This window comes from Mesoplodon densirostris, chromosome 4 (assembly GCF_025265405.1).
Source record: "Mesoplodon densirostris isolate mMesDen1 chromosome 4, mMesDen1 primary haplotype, whole genome shotgun sequence".
Taxonomy (NCBI): domain Eukaryota; kingdom Metazoa; phylum Chordata; class Mammalia; order Artiodactyla; family Ziphiidae; genus Mesoplodon; species Mesoplodon densirostris.
The window spans coordinates 85,391,509-85,409,607 of record NC_082664.1 but is presented as its reverse complement, the minus strand read 5'-3'; the positions used below and the strand labels follow the sequence as shown (position 1 = coordinate 85,409,607).

The 18,099-nt window shown below is 43.6% G+C and overlaps 1 protein-coding gene across 1 annotated transcript in view; it reads left to right on the top strand.

The window, feature by feature from the left end:
* The window catches only part of GPR176 (G protein-coupled receptor 176), a 115,899-nt gene that overhangs the window by 5,571 nt on the left and 92,229 nt on the right, over positions 1 to 18,099 (top strand). Inside the window, exons 3-4 of the mRNA XM_060096585.1 lie at positions 6,550 to 6,636; positions 10,707 to 12,116. Of these exons, the coding sequence (XP_059952568.1) occupies positions 11,945 to 12,116 (172 nt within the window). The 5' untranslated portion in view covers positions 6,550 to 6,636; positions 10,707 to 11,944. The remainder of the gene's footprint in view (positions 1 to 6,549; positions 6,637 to 10,706; positions 12,117 to 18,099) is intronic.

Below are 18,099 nucleotides of genomic sequence, written 5' to 3'. Positions count from 1 at the left end.
GGATTGCATTGAATCTGTAGATTGCTTTGGGTAGTAGAGTCATTTTCACAATGTTGATTCTTCCAATCCAAGAACATGGTACATCTCTCCATATATTTGTATCATCTTTAATTTCTTTCAGCAGTGTCTTATAATTTTCTGCATACAGGTCTTTTGTCTCCTTAGGTAGGTTTATTCCTAGATATTTTATTCTTTTTGTTGCAATGGTAAATGGGAGTGTTTCCTTGATTTCACTTTCAGATTTTTCATCATTAGTATATAGGAATGCCAGAGATTTCTGTGCATTAATTTTGTATCCTGCAACTTTACCAAATTCATTGATTAGCTCTAGTAGTTTTCTGGTAGCATCTTTAGGATTCTCTATGTATAGTATCATGTCATCTGCAAACAGTGACAGCTTTACTTCTTCTTTTCCCATTTGGATTCCTTTTATTTCCTTTTCTTCTCTGATTGCTGTGGCTAAAACTTCCAAAACTATGTTGAATAAGAGTGGTGAGAGTGGGCAACCTTGTCTTGTTCCTGATCTTAGTGGAAATGGTTTCAGTTTTTCACCATTGAGGACGATGCTGGCTGTGGGTTTGTCATATATGGCCTTTATTATGTTGAGGAAAGTTCCCTCTATGCCTACTTTCTGCAGGGTTTTTATCATAAATGGGTGTTGAATTTTGTCAAAAGCTTTCTCTGCATCTATTGAGATGATCATATGGTTTTTCTCCTTCAGTTTGTTAATATGGTGTATCACGTTGATTGATTTGCGTATATTGAAGAATCCTTGCATTCCTGGAATAAACCCCACTTGATCATGGTGTATGATCCTTTTAATGTGCTGTTGGATTCTGGTTGCTAGTATTTTGTTGAGGATTTTTGCATCTATGTTCATCAGTGATATTGGCCTGTAGTTTTCTTTCTTTGTGACATCCTTGTCTGGTTTTGGTATCAAGGTGATGGTGGCCTCATAGAATGAGTTTGGGAGTGTTCCTCCCTCTGCTATATTTTGGAAGAGTTTCAGAAGGATAGGTGTTAGCTCTTCTCTAAATGCTTGATAGAATTCCCCTGTGAAGCCATCTGGTCCTGGGCTTTTGTTTGTCGGAAGATTTTTTATGAGTTTTAATTTCAGGGCTTGTGATTGGTCTGTTCATATTTTCTATTTCTTCCTGATTCAGTCTTGGCAGGTTGTGCATTTCTAAGAATTTGTCCATTTCTTCCAGGTTGTCCATTTTATTGGCATAGAGTTGCTTATAGTAATCTCTCATGATCTTTTGTATTTCTGCAGTGTCAGTTGTTACTTCTCCTTTTTCAGTTCTAATTCTATTGATTTGAGTCTTCTCCCTTTTTTTCTTGATGAGTCTGGCTAATGGTTTATCAATTTTGTTTATCTTCTCAAAGAACCAGCTTTTAGTTTTATTAATCTTTGCTATCGTTTCCTTCATTTCTTTTTCATTTATTTCTGATCTGATTTTTATGATTTCTTTCCTTCTGCTAACTTTGGGATGTTTTTGTTCTTCTTTCTCTAATTGCTTTAGGTGCAAGGTTAGGTTGTTTATTCGAGATGTTTCCTGTTTCTTAAGGTGGGATTGTATTGCCATAAACTTCCCTCTTAGAACTGCTTTTGCTGCATCCCATAGGTTTTGGGTCGTCGTGTCTCCATTGTCATTTGTTTCTAGGTATTTTTTAATTTCCTCTTTGCTTTCTTCAGTGATCACTTCGTTATTAAGTAGTGTATTGTTTAGCCTCCATGTGTTTGTATGTTTTACAGCTCTTTTCCTGTAATTGATATCTAGTCTCATAGCATTGTGGTCAGAAAAGATACTTGATACAATTTCAATTTTCTTAAATTTACCAAGGCTTGATTTGTGACCCAAGATATGATCTATCCTGGAGAATGTTCCATGAGCACTTGAGAAAAATGTGTATTCTGTTGTTTTTGGATGGAATGTCCTATAAATATCAATTAAGTCCATCTTGTTTAATGTATCATTTAAAGCTTGTGTTTCCTTATTTATTTTCATTTTGGATGACCTGGCCATTGGTGAAAGTGGGGTGTTAAAGTCCCCTACTATGATTGTGTTACTGTCGATTTCTCCTTTTATGGCTGTTAATATTTCCCTTATGTATTGGGGTGCTCCTATGTTTGGTGCATAAATATTTACAATTGTTATATCTTCTTCTTGGATCGATCCCTTGATCATTATGTAGTGTCCTTCTTTGTCTCTTCTAGTAGTCTTTATTTTAAAGTCTATTTTGTCTGATATGAGAATTGCTACTCCAGCTTTCTTTTGGTTTCCATTTGCATGGAATATCTTTTTCCATCCCCTTACTTTCAGTCTGTATGTGTCTCTAGGTCTGAAGTGGGTCTCTTGTAGACAGCATATATATGGGTCTTGTTTTTGTATCCATTCAGCCAGTCTGTGTCTTTTGGTGGGAGCATTTAGTCCATTTACATTTAAGGTAATTATTGATATGTATGTTCCTATTCCCATTTTCTTAATTGTTTTGGGTTCGTTATTGTAGTTCTTTTCCTTCTGTTGTGTTTCTTGCCTAGAGAAGTTCCTTTAGCATTTGTTGTAAAGCTGGTTTGGTGGTGCTGAATTCTCTCAGATTTTGCTTCTCTGTAAACGTTTTAATTTCTCCATCAAATCTGAATGAGATCCTTGCTGGGTAGAGTAATCTTGGTTGCAGGTTTTTCTCCTTCATCACTTTAATTATGTCCTGCCACTCCCTTCTGGCTTGTAGAGTTTCTGCTGAGAGATCAGCTGTTATCTTGATGGGGATTCCCTTGTGTGGTATTTGTTGTTTTTGCCTTGCTGCTTTTAATATGATTTCTTTGTGTTTAATTTTTGACAGTTTGATTAATATGTGTCTTGGTGTATTTCTCCTTGGATTTATTCTGTATGGGACTCTCTGTGCCTCCTGGACTTGATTAACTATTTCTTTTCCCATATTAGGGAAGTTTTCAACTATAATCTCTTCAAATATTTTCTCAGTCCCTTTCTTTTTCTCTTCTTCTTCTGGAACCCCTATAATTCGAATGTTGGTGCATTTAATGTTGTCCCAAAGGTCTCTGAGACTGTCCTCTGTTCTTTTCATTCTTTTTTCTTTATTTTGCTGTGCAGCAGTTATTTCCACTATTTTATCTTCCACCTCACTTATCCATTCTTCTGCCTCAGTTATTCTGCTATTGATCCCATCTAGAGTATTTTTTATTTCATTTATTGTGTTTTTAATCAATGCTTCATTCATCTTTAGTTCTTCTAGGTCCTTGTTAACTGTTTCTTGCATTTTGTCTATTCTATTTCCAAGATTTTGGATCTGGGAAATAGAATCTTGGATCATCTTTACCATCATTATTCTGAATTCTTTTTCAGGTAGACTGCCTATTACCTCTTCATTTGTTAGGTCTGGTGGGTTTTTATCTTGCTCCTTCTCCTGCTGTGTGTTTTTCTGTCTTCTCATTTTGCTTATGTTACTGTGTTTGGGGTCTCCTTTTTGCAGGCTGCAGGTTCGTAGTTCCCGTTGTTTTTGGTGTCTGTCCCCAGTGGCTAAGGTTGGTTTAGTGGGTTGTGTAGGCTTCCTGGTGGAGGGGACTAGTGCCTGTGTTCTGGTGGATGAGGCTGGATCTTGTCTTTCTGGTGGGCAGGTCCACGTCTGGTGGTGTGTTTTGGGGTGTCTGCGGACTTTTTATGATTTTAGGCCACCTCTCTGCTAATGCGTGGCGTTGTGTTCCTGTCTTGCTAGTTGTTTGGCATAGGGTGTCCAGCACTGTAGCTTGCTGGTCGTTGAGTGAAGCTGGGTGCTGGTGTTGAGATGGAGATCTCTGGAAGATTTTCGCCGTTTGATATTATGTGGAGCTGGGAGGTCTCTTGTGGACCAGTGTCCTGAAGTTGGCTCTCCCACCTCAGAGGCACAGCACTGACTCCTGGCTCCTCAATTTGGGATGATTTGTTGTCTATTCATGTATTCCACAGATGCAGGGTACATCAAGTTGATTGTGGAGCTTTAATCCGCTGCTTCTGAGGCTGCTGGGAGAGGTTTCCCTTTCTCTTCTTTGTTCTCACAGCTCCTGGGTCTCAGCTTTGGATTTGGCCCCGCCTCTGCGTGTAGGTCGCTGGAGGGCGTCTGTTTTTCGCTCAGACAGGACAGGGTTAAAGGAGCAGCCTCTTCGGGGGCTCTGGCTCACTCAGGCCCGGCGGGAGGGAGGGGCACGGAGTGCGGGGCGAGCCTGCAGCGGCAGAGGTCGGCGTGACGTTGCACCAGCCCGAGGCGCGTCGTGCGTTCTCCCAGGGAAGCCGCCCCTGGATCCCGGGACCCCGGCAGTGGCAGGCTGCACAGGCTCCCGGAAGGGTGGTGTGGGCAGTGACCTGCGCTCGCACACAGGCTTCTTGGCGGCGGCAGCAGCAACCCCAGCGTCCCACGCCCGTCTCTGGGCTCCGCGCTTTCAGCCGCGACTCGCGCCCGTCTCTGGAGCTCCTTTACGCGGCGCTCTTAATCCCCTCTCCTCGCGCACCAGGAAACCAAGAGGGAAGAAAAAGTCTCCTGCCTCTTCGGCAGCTCCAGAGTTTTCCCGGACTCCCTCCCGGCTAGCTGTGGCACATTAGCCCCCTTCAGGCTGAGTTCTCGCCGCCAGCCCCAGTCCTCTCGCTGCGCTCTGACCGAAGCCCGAGCCTCAGCTCCAGCGCCGCCCGCCCCGGCGGGGGAGCAGACAAGCCTCTCGGGCTGGTGAGTGCCGCTCGGCACCGCTCCTCTGTGCGGGAATCTCTCCGCTTTGCCCTACCCAGGTATGTGGGGAGTTTCTTGCCTTTTGGGAGGTCTGGGGTCTTCTGCCAGCGTTCAGTAGGTGTTCTGTAGGAGTTGTTCCACGTGTAGCTGTATTTCTGGTGTGTCTGTGGGGAGGAAGGTGATCTCCGCGTCTTACTCTTCCGCCATCTTACCCGGAAGTCTAGACTTCTAAATCTTTAACCAAAAGCCATTTTGTCCTTTGTTAATTGCAAAGTAAGTGGTTCTTCCATTTTTTGAAATACAGGACTTGTTAGGCAGTGCTTTATTTATATCTACAAAGAGAGAATGCTTTAAAATGTTGAAAGATGATGCTTTTTTCCCTTTTTTTCCCCTATTTGTTGTCTTTAAGCATCAATAAACAGGAATCAATCTTATATAGTTACGTTTCATTGATTTCCTATGATGTGCCAGGTACTGTTAGGGATTTTCATTAATTTGGTATTTTATTGTCCTCTGAACAGCCTTGCAGTATAGGCATTTTTATCGTTATTTGGTAGAGGAGGAAACTGAGCTTAGAGAGGTCATGTAACTACCCAGTGTCACAAGTGGAAATAGAGGAGCAGGCATTCAAACCCAGGTCAAACTGACACCAACATCACACTGCCCCCCTTCCCTCTGCCCCGTATACTAGACTCTTTATCTTGAGGGAGTTGGTAGGTTTGCCTGTGTAAAGAGACAATCTGAGTATACTAAGCTTAAGTACTCCCCCAAAAAAGCTATTTAAATGACATAAATTTATTGGAGACCAGTATGTTTTTGGACATGAAATATTCCAGTAGTTCAATTCAAAGATGCCCAGAGACTTTATTATCAGCTACCACTTTCATTTTACAAGGACCTAGGATATCCTTATTGCCACCAATATACACAGAGATTTTTTTTAAAGCCCTAACTCAATATCTTCCATTCCCAGGAAATAAAGTCTATGCTCTCTTAAATATGCAGGCCCCAGTTTTCATGACTCTATCTGCCAGGATAGGCTGGGTTATACTGTGATAATGAGCAGCTCCAAAAATCTTGGTTGTTTAGTATAATAAAGGTTTATTCCTTGCTTATATAAAATTTGTTGTTATGTCTGGGTGGTCTCTAAGGCATCCGCAACCCCCCTTCCCCACCCCCCCACACACAATATGGTGGCTCAGAAACACAGGCTGCTTCAGTATTTCAGCTCTTCAACACAAGTCCCCTTCCACAATCACAATGGCAGGGCAGCAGAGAGACTTGAAAATCACAACAAGCTTTTCACTTCCACAGCTCAGAAATGACTCGTCACTTCTGCTCACATATCATTAGTCATTATAGTCACATGGCCCTGCCCATTTGCAAGGACAGCCAAGAAAAATAGTCTTCTGTGTGCCTGGAAAAAGAGGTGAATGAGATTCCATTGAACACTAGTAATGTTTACATAATAACCTGCATTGTCTGTGTCTTTTGTATAGGTATAGGATTAGCCATTTGGAAATAGAACTACTTATTCCAGATGGGTAGCCCGGGGCCATAAGGATCCCTCTTTCCTCAGCACACTGCTGCTTGGGCTTACTGACTCAAAACACTTCCAGCTTTTCTCTTCTCTCCATCTTTAGTGAGAGGCCATGCAGGGACATGTGAGAGTGTAGTGTTGGGGACAGGAGGCAGGAGGAAGAGACCTTCAATGATGAAAAGCAAGAAGGAAGGGGAAATAAACCCATAGGCTCCTCCTTACTTTTCCCCACCTTCCCCTTGGGCTTTGCAATTATCCCAAGTCCTATTCCATCTCTTCTGTCCCCTACCCAGCTCCCTTCCTGCTCTTCAATAAATGCCCAAGAAAGTTGGAATCCAGGAATTCTTTGGAACAGAAATGGATCTTATTTCATTCTACAGGTATGGAAAGATGTTATTAGCACCTGCACGTAAATTTTGCCTATCACCACACCACAGGAGTGTAAGAGAAAAAACAGAGAAGGAAATAGGCTTTTAAAAATTACCACAGAGATTTATCATCATGCAGTTTTGGAGGCTAAGTCCCAAGATCGGCAGTTGGCAAGCTGGAGACCCAGGATTGTAGATGGTGTTGTTCTAGTCCCGTCTAAAGGCCTGAGAACCAAGAGAGCTGATGGTGTCCTTCCAGTCTGAAGGCCACCAGGCTTAACACTCAGAAGAGCCAATGTTTCAAATCTGAAGGCAGGGAAAAGATTATATACCAGCTCGAAGGTTGTCAGGCAGAGGAAATCCTCTTACTCAGCTTTTATGTTCTAGCCAGATCTTCAACTGATTAGATGAAGCTCACCCACAATAAGGAAGGCAATCCCTTTACTCAGTCTACAGATTCAAATGTTAATCTCATCCAGAAATATCCTCATAGACACACCCAGAATAATGTTTGGCTAGATATCTGGGCGACCTGTCAAGTTGACACATTAAATTAACCATCATACCTATTTTCCCATGGTTATAAGAGGTAAAATCCCTAAGCAAATCCCGGGAGGTATATGATTAAGGAACGGGTGATTGGAGAAAGCTTCGAGAATCTGTTCTATTCCACATTTCTGTATTCCTGCCTTCCCAGCACAGGGCATTAACATTAGTTAAATGAGTGGACTACTGGTACAAGGAGAAGAGTAATTCTTTTAAACACTGTGAAGAAAGTAGACCTTTGGAGAGCTAGGTAGACCTACAGACTGAGTAGGACCTCTCTGGGAGTCCTTAATCCCCAGAGCCTCTCCTTCTTTTAGCCCCACTCTGCCTGGGAACCCTATCATCCTGTTTATTATTTCTATAGGGAAATGGATCCTGAGCACTACACAACTAACTTTAAAACTTTGGGAACACAAAGTGTTTTTAAGCTGGAAGAATGCCTTCTTATACTGTTCATTATGGGAGAAAAATGTAAGGAAAAATTACTAAGCACTATCTAAGAGCCAGAGGTTGCCTATTTTTTTATTCCATTTTCTATTATCTGCTTTTAGTGTAGCTCCAGGAAGTTTTGGATAAAAATTAGCTAGCACAGGGCTTCCCTGGTGGTGCAGTGGTTGAGAATCTGCCTGCTAATGCAGGGGACACGGGTTCGAGCCCTGGTCTGGGAGGATCCCACATGCCACGGAGCGGCTGGGCCTAGTAAGCCATGGCTGCTGAGCCTGTGCATCCGGAGCCTGTGCTCCACAACAAGAGAGGCCGCAACAGTGAGAGGCCCGTGCGCTGCGATGAAGAGTGGCCCCCACTTGCCACAACTAGAGAAAGCCCTCGCACAGAAATGAAGACCCAACACAGCCAAAAATAAATTAAAAAAAAAAATTAGCTAGCACATAAATATGTAGGCTGGTGGTCTTAATCACCTGCCTTCAGCTATGGCTGTGTACCAGTTTGCTGCCAGGTGTTAATATTGGCTAGCTCATATCCCTGTAATACCTGTACACGATCAGTAACTGAAGAGGACTGTAATTAATTTATGTGGTTTTTGACCTCTTCCGGTTTCATTCCAGAAAAAAATATCTAAAAACGAGACCTTTGGAAGGATTTTTTTGATAAAAGGAAAACAGATGTTATGGCAGATTTTATCTTCCTTAAATGACTGCAACAATCTCTCTCATTCCACCTGCTGTTCTTACAATTGAATGGACACTCCCTCCACTGAGAGGTGTAGTCTCTGTCCTTTCCCCTTATATGTGGCGGCTGTTGACTACTTCAACAAATAGAGTACAGTGGAAGTGATGTTCTGTGACTTCTGAGATGAGTCATAAAAGTCGGCCACCTTCCTGCCTTGTCCTCTTGGGACTCTTTATCTTGAAATGCTCACTTTTGGAACATATCTGCCACGCTGTAAGAAAGCCAAGCAGCCACAGGAAGAGGCCACATATAAGCATCCCAGCTGACAGGCCCAGCTGAGGTCCCAACAACAGCCAGCATCAACTGCCAGACATGTTAGTTAACAAGCCTTCAGATTCCATACCCTGGCTTTGACTTTGAGCTGCCCCAGTTGATATCATGTGGAGCAGAGATAAGCAGTCCCAACGGGTCTTGCCAGAATTGCATATTTATGAACAAAGTAAGTGATTGCTGTTGTAATTTAGGCCACTAAGTTTGTGATGAGCACACAGGTATAAATAACACTACTATAGACATTTGACATATATTTAAATCATGTCCAATCGCTTACATCAATCTTATTTTTTTATTAGAATATAGTTGCTTTACAATATTGTGTTAGTTTATACTGTACAGCCAAGTGAATCAGCTATATGTATATATATATCCCCTCTTTTTTGGATTTCCTTCTCATTTTGGTTACCACAGAGCACTGAGTAGAGTTCCGTGCGCTATACAGTAGGTTCTCATTAGTTATCTACTTTATACATAGTATCAATAGTGTATTTATGTCAATCCCAATCTCCCAATTCATCCCACACCCCCTTTCCCCCTTCTTACATCAATATTAAATTATCTCATAATCGGTGAAAATTTCATATAGCCCATGGCCATAAGAAGTATACCACTCTGATCTCATCCTTGGTCCTATGTTGTCACAGGGCAATCCTTCCTCAAGTCTGAGAATCACGGTGCCCCCTCAGTTTATCAGGTTATTTCTTTGTTTTTTTTGGCTGCGATTGGGTCTTCACTGCTGCGTGCGGGCCCTCTCCAGTTGCAGGGAGCTGGGGCTGCTCCTCGCTGTGGTGCACGGGCTCCAGGTGCGCAGGCTCAATAGTTGTGGCTCTCAGGCTCACTAGTTGTGGCTCGCGGGCTGCAGAGCACAGGCTCAGTAGTTCAGGCGCACAGGCTTAGCTGCTCTGTGGCATGTGGTATCTTCCAGGACCAGGGTTCGAACCCGTGTCCCCTGCATTGGCAGGCAGATTCTTAACCACTGCGCCACCAGAGAAGCCCCTATCAGGTTATTTCTTGACTCAACTAACCCCATTCCCTAACACCAGTTTAGGGGCTGGAGAGAATTTACTGGTATCTTCTCAGAATACAAAATGAGAGGTTTCTTGCTTTATTAAACACTCTTTACATCTGAAAAACTGAAAAAAGTTTTCTACACATTTATCCCAATCCTTTTTAGTTTTGAATAGGAATGGCAGGTGACGGTGGGTAAAGGGGTATTTTTACAACTGTCACTACACAACTCATTTACACATCTTCCCTAAACTTTCCTAAGGAGTGTGCTGGATATTGCTGAATTATTATTATAAATTATGTTTTGTAATGACTACAGTGTAAGGGGTTTCATCTTGAAAAGTATGTTTGGACTCCCAGAACAAATTTTAACTGCTGGAAATGACTTGTTTTTTTGAAAATACAGTTTATCATTAATTTTCCTTCCATTTCTCTCTTTATTTTTCCTTTTTGTCTCCGAAATGTTCAAAATACCTGCTTACATAGAGAATTATGTGCAGGTATTTTGAGAATCCAAAGATGTACAAGACATGGACCTTCGCCCTTTCAAGAAGAATAAGTAATAAGGGTTAATAGGGAAAGTGAAGTACCCCTATGGTAGCACGGTCAGCCATGAGATAACCAAGAAATAACTGTAATTTTAATCAATTCGTAAGAGTTATTGTGGTGGGACCTAGTCCTACCAGTCCATTTGTCAAAGCCCTCTACCGTGTCCTTCACTCATTAAAAAGAGACAGTTCTCATAAGGTCAAACCAGGCAAAATTTTAGTTGTCTTTTCTTCTCATTTCTCCTTTTCTCTTTTCCCCTGATCCTCTCTCTGGATGCCATCCATACCCGTTCCTTTTCCCATTCGGCTTCTCTTTACCATTTTTTCTTGTTTACTCGCTCATCCCAGCTTCCCAACCGTTCGCATCAGCCCGCAGGAAGTTGCTCCCTCAGCTCTTCATTCCCAGAATCCACCCGACCGGGTTGTATTGTGTACATTTTAGAAATGAGAATCAATGAAAAGGCCCAGGAAACCGGGCACTGTATTTCTAAATCCCATCTTTCTTAAATGCTTCAGCTACACCCAAGGCCCGATGGAGGAGACTGGGCTCCTTGCCCAGGTGCCAACGACGTGGAATTATCAGCCTCAGGCAGCCCCAGCTGACGAGATAAGGAGCAGTAATGACAGCAGTAAACTAGGCGAAGCCCCGGAGGAGCCGCGAGCTTCTCCACGCCAGCCAGACGTGAATCCTCCGCCCCTCCCACGCTCCCCGCCTTGGCTATCACGATCGTGGGGGGGGGCAAGATGGCGCCGTCCCCCCCCCCGCCCACGGCAGCCTGGGCGTGGGGGCGGGGCCACGCGTGTCACGTGATCGCCCCTCGGGCCGCGCGCCCCCAGCCACTTCAAGCGCGCGCAGGCAGTTTGGCGATCTCGCAGATAGTGCCTCTTCCTTTCTAGGGGTGTCTTCTCATGTCCCCGCAAAGTCTGGAGGCTCTCTCCCTGCAGCCGAGGGCCGGAGCGGGGCCAGGAAAGGGGGCACTGGGCCGTGCAGAGGCAAAGAGTCTGCGGAACGAGGTCCCTGGATCCCTGCCGAGGTCGGAGTTCGGAACCCTCAGCGAGGGGCTGGGCCGGAGAAGCCCTCGCGGGCGTCTTGGGGGACTGTCGGGCGCTGACGGCGAGGCTATTGGGGAGGTTCGGGGCATTACACCCTGGCCATGGGCGGCGTGGGGACCAGCAGGTACCCTCGGGGCTCCGAGCATTTGACTTGGGCATTTTCCGGGTTTCCCATCGCCACGTAGCCTCGAAGCCAGCAGGACTGAAAAAAGGCTGCAGTCCAATATTCTCTAACCTCTGAGGAGAGGGGCTGAGCCCGTCCGCCGGAGGGGACTCGAGAGGGCTGCCCCGGGGGTGGCCAGAAGCAGAGGTTGAAGAGGGCGGCGGGAGCGGAGAGCGCCCTCCTTGACCATCAAATGCCTCTTGTGTTTCTCTGCTGAGTGGGCTTGGACGCGCTGACCACGCGGGAGGAGGGACGGACGACGCTCGGCGGGCTCTGACCGTGCCGCCTTCATGTGGCTGCTGACGGGGACCCCGGAGGGAACGGGCATGGGGCGAAGCCTCGCCCTCTCCGCTCCCCGCCTCCCGGGCGCCGGGGCTGGCGATGTGAAGACGTGAGGGGACCCGCGGCTGCTCCGGGTTCACCAGGTCTCCACCAGGCACCCGCGTGTTCTTCCGCGCCCGAGGCAGGAGAGAGTGGCGCGGAGGTCCGAGGCGGGCGCACGGGCGGGCTAAGACGGAGCTGGAGCTCCAGCCTCGCCATGGGGCATAACGGCAGCTGGATCTCCCGAAACGCCAGCGAGCCGCGCAACGCGTCGGGCGCCGGGGCGGAGGGCGCCAACCGCAGCGCGCTCGGGGAGTTCGGCGAGGCGCAGCTGTACCGTCAGTTCACCACCACCGTGCAGGTCGTCATCTTCATAGGCTCGCTGCTCGGTAAGTCGCCCGCGGGGGCCCCTCCCGGGTGGGCTTCCCCGAGGGCGCAGGCTCGGAGAGCCGGGATCGGGGGTCGCCAGAGCCGCCGTGGGTTTCGGGGTGCGTGGCAAAAGTGCAGATAGTTGAAGGAGGTTTAAGAATGTCAGGGTATCAGCAGGGAAGTTAAGCAGGGAGGGTCGACTCCAGCCCCCAAGCTGGAAGCAGAATTCCGGTAGGGCTTGGTCCCGGCTGGAGGGTGGGTTGCCTGGTCCTGGGCCCCAGGCGGCCCTTGCGGAACGCTTCGGGATGGGCATGGGGTTGTTCCTATCACATGCCTTACCTCCCGGGTGCCAGAGCGGAGCTCTGGCCCGACCTCTTGTTTACAAATAGCGAGCAACGAATCTTCTGTTTTGTTGCTGGTGACTGATGTGTTCTGCGCTCCCATCTATTCCCTGTATATAATTTTTTTTTTTTTTTTGCGAGAGCCTTATTTTGCGCGTTTTTTAAATGGCTGGCTTCTTCGGAACAGCAACCTGCTGGTAAACAAACCTGTGGAGTTAAACTCTATGTTGCCTTAGATATTTTTAAACCCCTAAACAAAACAAATCCCAATCTACTTCTTTCCCTATTTTTTTTTTTTCTGAAGTACAGCATAAAGACAGGATAAAAAACACAAAACGCCACACACAGCAAATTTAGGAATACTTGTTAGGGAAAGAAAAGATCAACGGACTGAAATGAGTGGTTAGTAAAAATGTCCACTAGTGTGAGAATTACTTGTACTTCTGGTAGCTACTATTTAAATGATAAATGATACAATGAATATTCATTTTTGTTGAGATTTGTTGAACATGTTGCATATTACTTGTAAATATGTGGCTTTCTTTAATATATGAATTCTCTGATGTGCCATTTATAAGGATGTAAAAAGATTGTTTGTAATTATGTGTGATATTATGGCCAAGAGCAGTCCTAAAGTTTCATAGAAGGAATAGATTACTTTTTTGTAGACACCTGTGAATTATCATGGAAACGAAGATAACTGACATCAAAAAGACTATGAAACATCAACTATACTTCAATTTTAAGGAAGAGAAAAAGAATAAATAACACGATGTAATACAGAAAAGACTATGGAAGAATTGTGTTTGGAGTTTTCCTTTCGCAGCTTCTCTAATTGTCATCATCCTGTCCCACTCTAGCATAATATTTATCTTCCATTTTTTGTCATGAGGGCATTTTCAGGAGTTGACATCAGTGGGGCTATGTGTAGATTTGTGTGTGTATGTTATGATGTGTTTTTATGAGTGGAATGTAAATGCACATTAACAAAGCGAAAGCCTGTGTCCCAAATATTTTCAGTATTCATTTAACAAACAAACACTGAACACCTATTGGGTACCAGGCACAGTGCACCGTAGATTTTTGAGAGTTAAATTCTAGTATTGTCACATTTACTTAAAGAGTAGATTATTGGGGAGGCAGTAGAAGTGGCTGCATTTATTCTGCATATATATATATAGAGAGAGAGAGAGAGGGAGGGAGGGAGAGAGAGTTTGGTTGTTTTGTTTTGTTTTTCCCATTGGTAACTTTAACCCTGAAGAATGATGGTGCCAGGAGAAATTTTCTCACAGTTTGACTCTAAAAATTTGAGTACTATTGAAGTAGAACAGCATGTGTATACAGGGCAGAGTAAATAGTGCACATTTAACAAATGTTCTGCTTCTCATGTACTTTCAATTCTGGTAACTTGCATTGGATTCAGGAACTCCTAGGTAAATCTGCCCTTAATTCAACTCTTTTTCCACACGGCACTTTAATTGACATGCAAAAACTGCTTCTGTGGATGTCTTCAAAGAGGAGACTGATTTTTGCCCTTGATCTTTGGTTATGCTTGACTTGGCCTAGCCAGGATTCCCCCTTACCCATGACTTAGGCCCTCCTAAGAGACTTCCATTTGCTCCTTTTTATTTTCAGAAAAAGTATAAATATGGTTAAATTTCTAGAAATCAAAAGTCAGAGAACTTGTGCAAAATTGAAAGGCATTTCTGGTTTTCTTAAAAGCTTAACTACGTAACATTGCACTGTGCACTTGTTTCTGGTATTCTTGATTCATTGTTCTCTGAGGATTTGACCCACACAGACATATCTATGTCATCAAATCCTGGTAATGCCAATTGAGGCTTAGAGCTTAAGTTCCAAAGCCATGTTCCAAAGTCAGTTGCAAGGCAAATAAACTTGGGAAGCCTAGTTTCATGAAGCCCCAAAATAGAGAAAAATTATCCCGGAAGAATCTAGAAGGCTGAAAAGTAAATGGAGGATGGAATAGTGTCTAGAATAGCATATGACACTGGTTTAATCTACTTGTTTCCTCTGTGCCCAAACATGGACAAATGAGTTTTTTCCCTTTACATAAATTCAAACATACTTCCCATATTCTCTACATAGAATTTTTCATTGGGATTTCCAGAGGCCTACTATTATGTGAAAATAATTTCTTTGTACTGTTGACATCTTACAGCTCTTTTTGAAAAGTGTTTTAGTGCCCTGTATGAGGGAAAATCCCCAACAACTTGGCTCCGGACGCGCAGGCTCAGTGGCCACGGCTCACGGGCCCAGCCGCTCCGCGGCATGTGGGATCCTCCCGGACCGGGGCATGAACCCGTGTCCCCTGCATCGGCAGGCGGACTCTCAACCACTGCGTCACCAGGGAAGCCCCGCAACAACTTTTAATAACTATAATATATCCAACCATAGGGAACGTTATTTGCTGTGTTGAAAAGGAACTCGAGAATTGTGTATAATATCGTTCAAATAATGCCTTTTGAAGGTTTGTGTGAGTTAGTGTCTCAGCCTTCCTTCTTTATGCAAAATCTTGGGATGTCTTCAGATATACCGTGGCTTTTGAAAGAGAGTCAAATAATTTCGATTGCCCTTTGATAAATATATGGCGCACACCACTTTTAGTAGTGAACGATGTGAAATCAAGGACTCAAAAAGAATTGGAACCATCATTTCCAATAAATGTTTTGCATTTAACTCCTCAGAGTTTATCTTTCTCTTTCTTTTTCCCCACTGTCTTTGGATTCACAATCCAAGTGCCTGGAAAGCTGGATCCCTCTCTGGTGCTTTGACTTGAAAAAGGTCAGTGATTGTGACCTAGTCTGTTACCTCTAAGCTCCTTCTGGACAAATTGCCTGTTATCTGTTGTTATCATCATTGGAGGCATTTAGGAGATTTTTATAAATGCATTTGCTCTTATTTAAAGAAAATCAGCACTGTAGACAACAGCCAAGAAGTATGTCTCCTACCCTGAAATTTATTTTAAAATAGAGAAATCAGCCTGCCTTCCTCTTGCCAAATCACTGTATGTATGGTCCCTGTGTTTAACCTGTGTCCCCTTTCCTTAGCAATAGTCTGTAGTGAACCTTTGGGAAGTTGATGACCCCAAGTAAAGGTCCAAGTTGTCTGTTGTCTGGTTCCTTGAGGCGGTTATTGAAGTAATCATTTCAAAAGAAGAGGGGGGTGGTTACTTGTTGAATTGATTTCACAGGTGATATGGAGAAACACCATTTTTGCTCATGGTGGTCTATAATATTTCAACTAAATTATATTGGGCACCAACAGTGTTCATGGTACTGGTTTGACAGAGAAATATACTTGTACTTTTGATACTAGTTGAAATTAACCAGATAACAGCTGGATAATTCTTGGAGTTCCTTAGTTAAATGTTTGATAGAAACAATGTTACCACCAGTTTGTGCTCATAATTCATAATTACGAGGATGATTTTCATAATTATATAAATAATATGTTAGCCATAATTATAGCCAATAATTAACTATCAACAGCCTTATTATACCTGCTTTTTCTGTTTCTGTGTGCCTAGAAAGGTAGTAGACTACATCAAGAATAAGGTGTCCTGAATTGACCTAAGGAGTTTGAAATGGTGAGGTCAATAGTTATCAGCCTGGGTAGATGAACTCCTAATATACTGACTCAAACTGCCTCATGTTGCCATTGATTTCCATATGCTGTATGCATTCTGCCACCCCACTGTTTTATAATGTAATACATTAAGCACAGGAAAGCAGTCTGGCCTCCATCTGAATGAAATACTTTTGGTAACCCTTTGCTTCTCCTTTCTAGGCCTTCAATGGACAGCTTCTACTTTCCAATTCTTCTGGAAATTAAATTCTGTGAAAACTTAAAAAACTTTATCGAGATTAAAATTCATATATTACACATTTCAGGCAATTATAGTATACAAGTCAATGGTTTTTAGTATATTCACAGAGTTATATAACAATCACCACTATGGAATCCCAGGAAATTTTTATCACCCCCTCCAAAGAAATCACATTCGCATTAGTAGTTGCTTCCCATTTTCCCTAAGTACCCTAAGCCCCAGCCAGCCACTAATCTACTTTCTGTTTCAGTGGATTTGCCTGTACTGGACATTTCTTATGTATGGAGTCATAAAATCAGTGGTTCTTTGTAATTGGCTTCTTTCACTTAGCATAATGTTTTCAAGGTTCATTCATGTTGTAGCAGATACTTCATTCCTTTTATGTGGCTGAATAATATTCCATTGTATGGATATACCACCTTTTCTTTATCCATTCACCAACTGATGGACATTTGGGTTGTTTCCACTTTTTGGCTATTATTAGTAATGCTGCTCTGAACATTTGTGTAGTTTTCGTGTGGACATAATACTTTCAATTATCTTGGGTATTTAGCAAGAGTGAAACTTCTGGGTCATATGGTAACTCTAAGTTTATCTTTTTTTAGGAACTGCCAGACTGCTTTCCAAAGTGACTGTCATTTTCTATTGCTACCAACACTGTAGCAGGGTTCTCATTTCTCCACATGCTTGCCAACGTTTGTTATTATTTGTCTTTTTGGTTATAGCCATCTTAGTGGGTGTTAAGTAGTGTCTCATTGTGGTTTTGATTTGCATTTTCCTAGTGACTAATGATGTTGAGCATCTTTTCATGCTCTTATTGGCCATTTGCATATCTTCTTTGGAAGAATGTTTGTTTAGATCTTTTGCCCATTTTTAACTTGGGTTGTCTTCCTGTCAGTGAGTTGTAAGAGTTCCTTCTACAGCTGACCCTTCAGCAATGCGGGGGATAGGGCCATCGACCTCTGGGCAGTCAAAAATCCAAGTATAACTTTAGTCAGCCCTCTATACTCATGGTTCCAGCATCCGTGGAATTAACCAACCATGGATCATGTAGCACTGTAGTACGTATTTAGTGTAAAAAAAATCTGCATATAAGTGGACCCACGTAGTTCACACCTGTGTTGTTCAAGGGTCAACTGTGTATTCTGGGTACTAGACCCTTAATGATACATGATTCGCAAATATTTTCTCCCATTTTGTGGGTTGTCTTTTCATTTTCTTACTGGTGTCCTTTGAAGCACAAAAGTTTTAAATTCTGATGAAGTCCAATTTATCTAAAATTTTTTGCTGTTGCTTGTGCTTTTGGTGTCATTTCTAAGACACCATTGCCTAATCAAAAGTCATGAATATTTACTCTTACGCTTTCTTCTAAGTGATTTACAGTTTTAGCTCTTACATTTAGGTCTTTGGTCCATGTACATTAATTTTTGTACATACTGTGAACTAGGTGTCCCAGCACCATTTGTTGAAAAGACACTTCTTTTCCCATCGAATTGTCTTGGCACTCTTTTTTTTTTTTTTTTTTTTTTTGCGGTATGCGGGCCTCTCACTGTTGTGGCCTCCCCCGTTGCGGAGCACAGGCTCCGGACGCGCAGGCTCCGGACGCGCAGGCTCAGCGGCCATGGCTCACGGGCCCAGCCGCTCCGCGGCATATGGGATCCTCCCAGACCGGGGCACGAACCCGTATCCCCTGCATCGGCAGGCGGACTCTCAACCACTTGCGCCACCAGGGAGGCCCTTGGCACTCTTGTTGATCCTGTGAAAACTTGTTACCATTGTCCCACTGAAGGATTTTCATAAACCTTTGACAGGAAT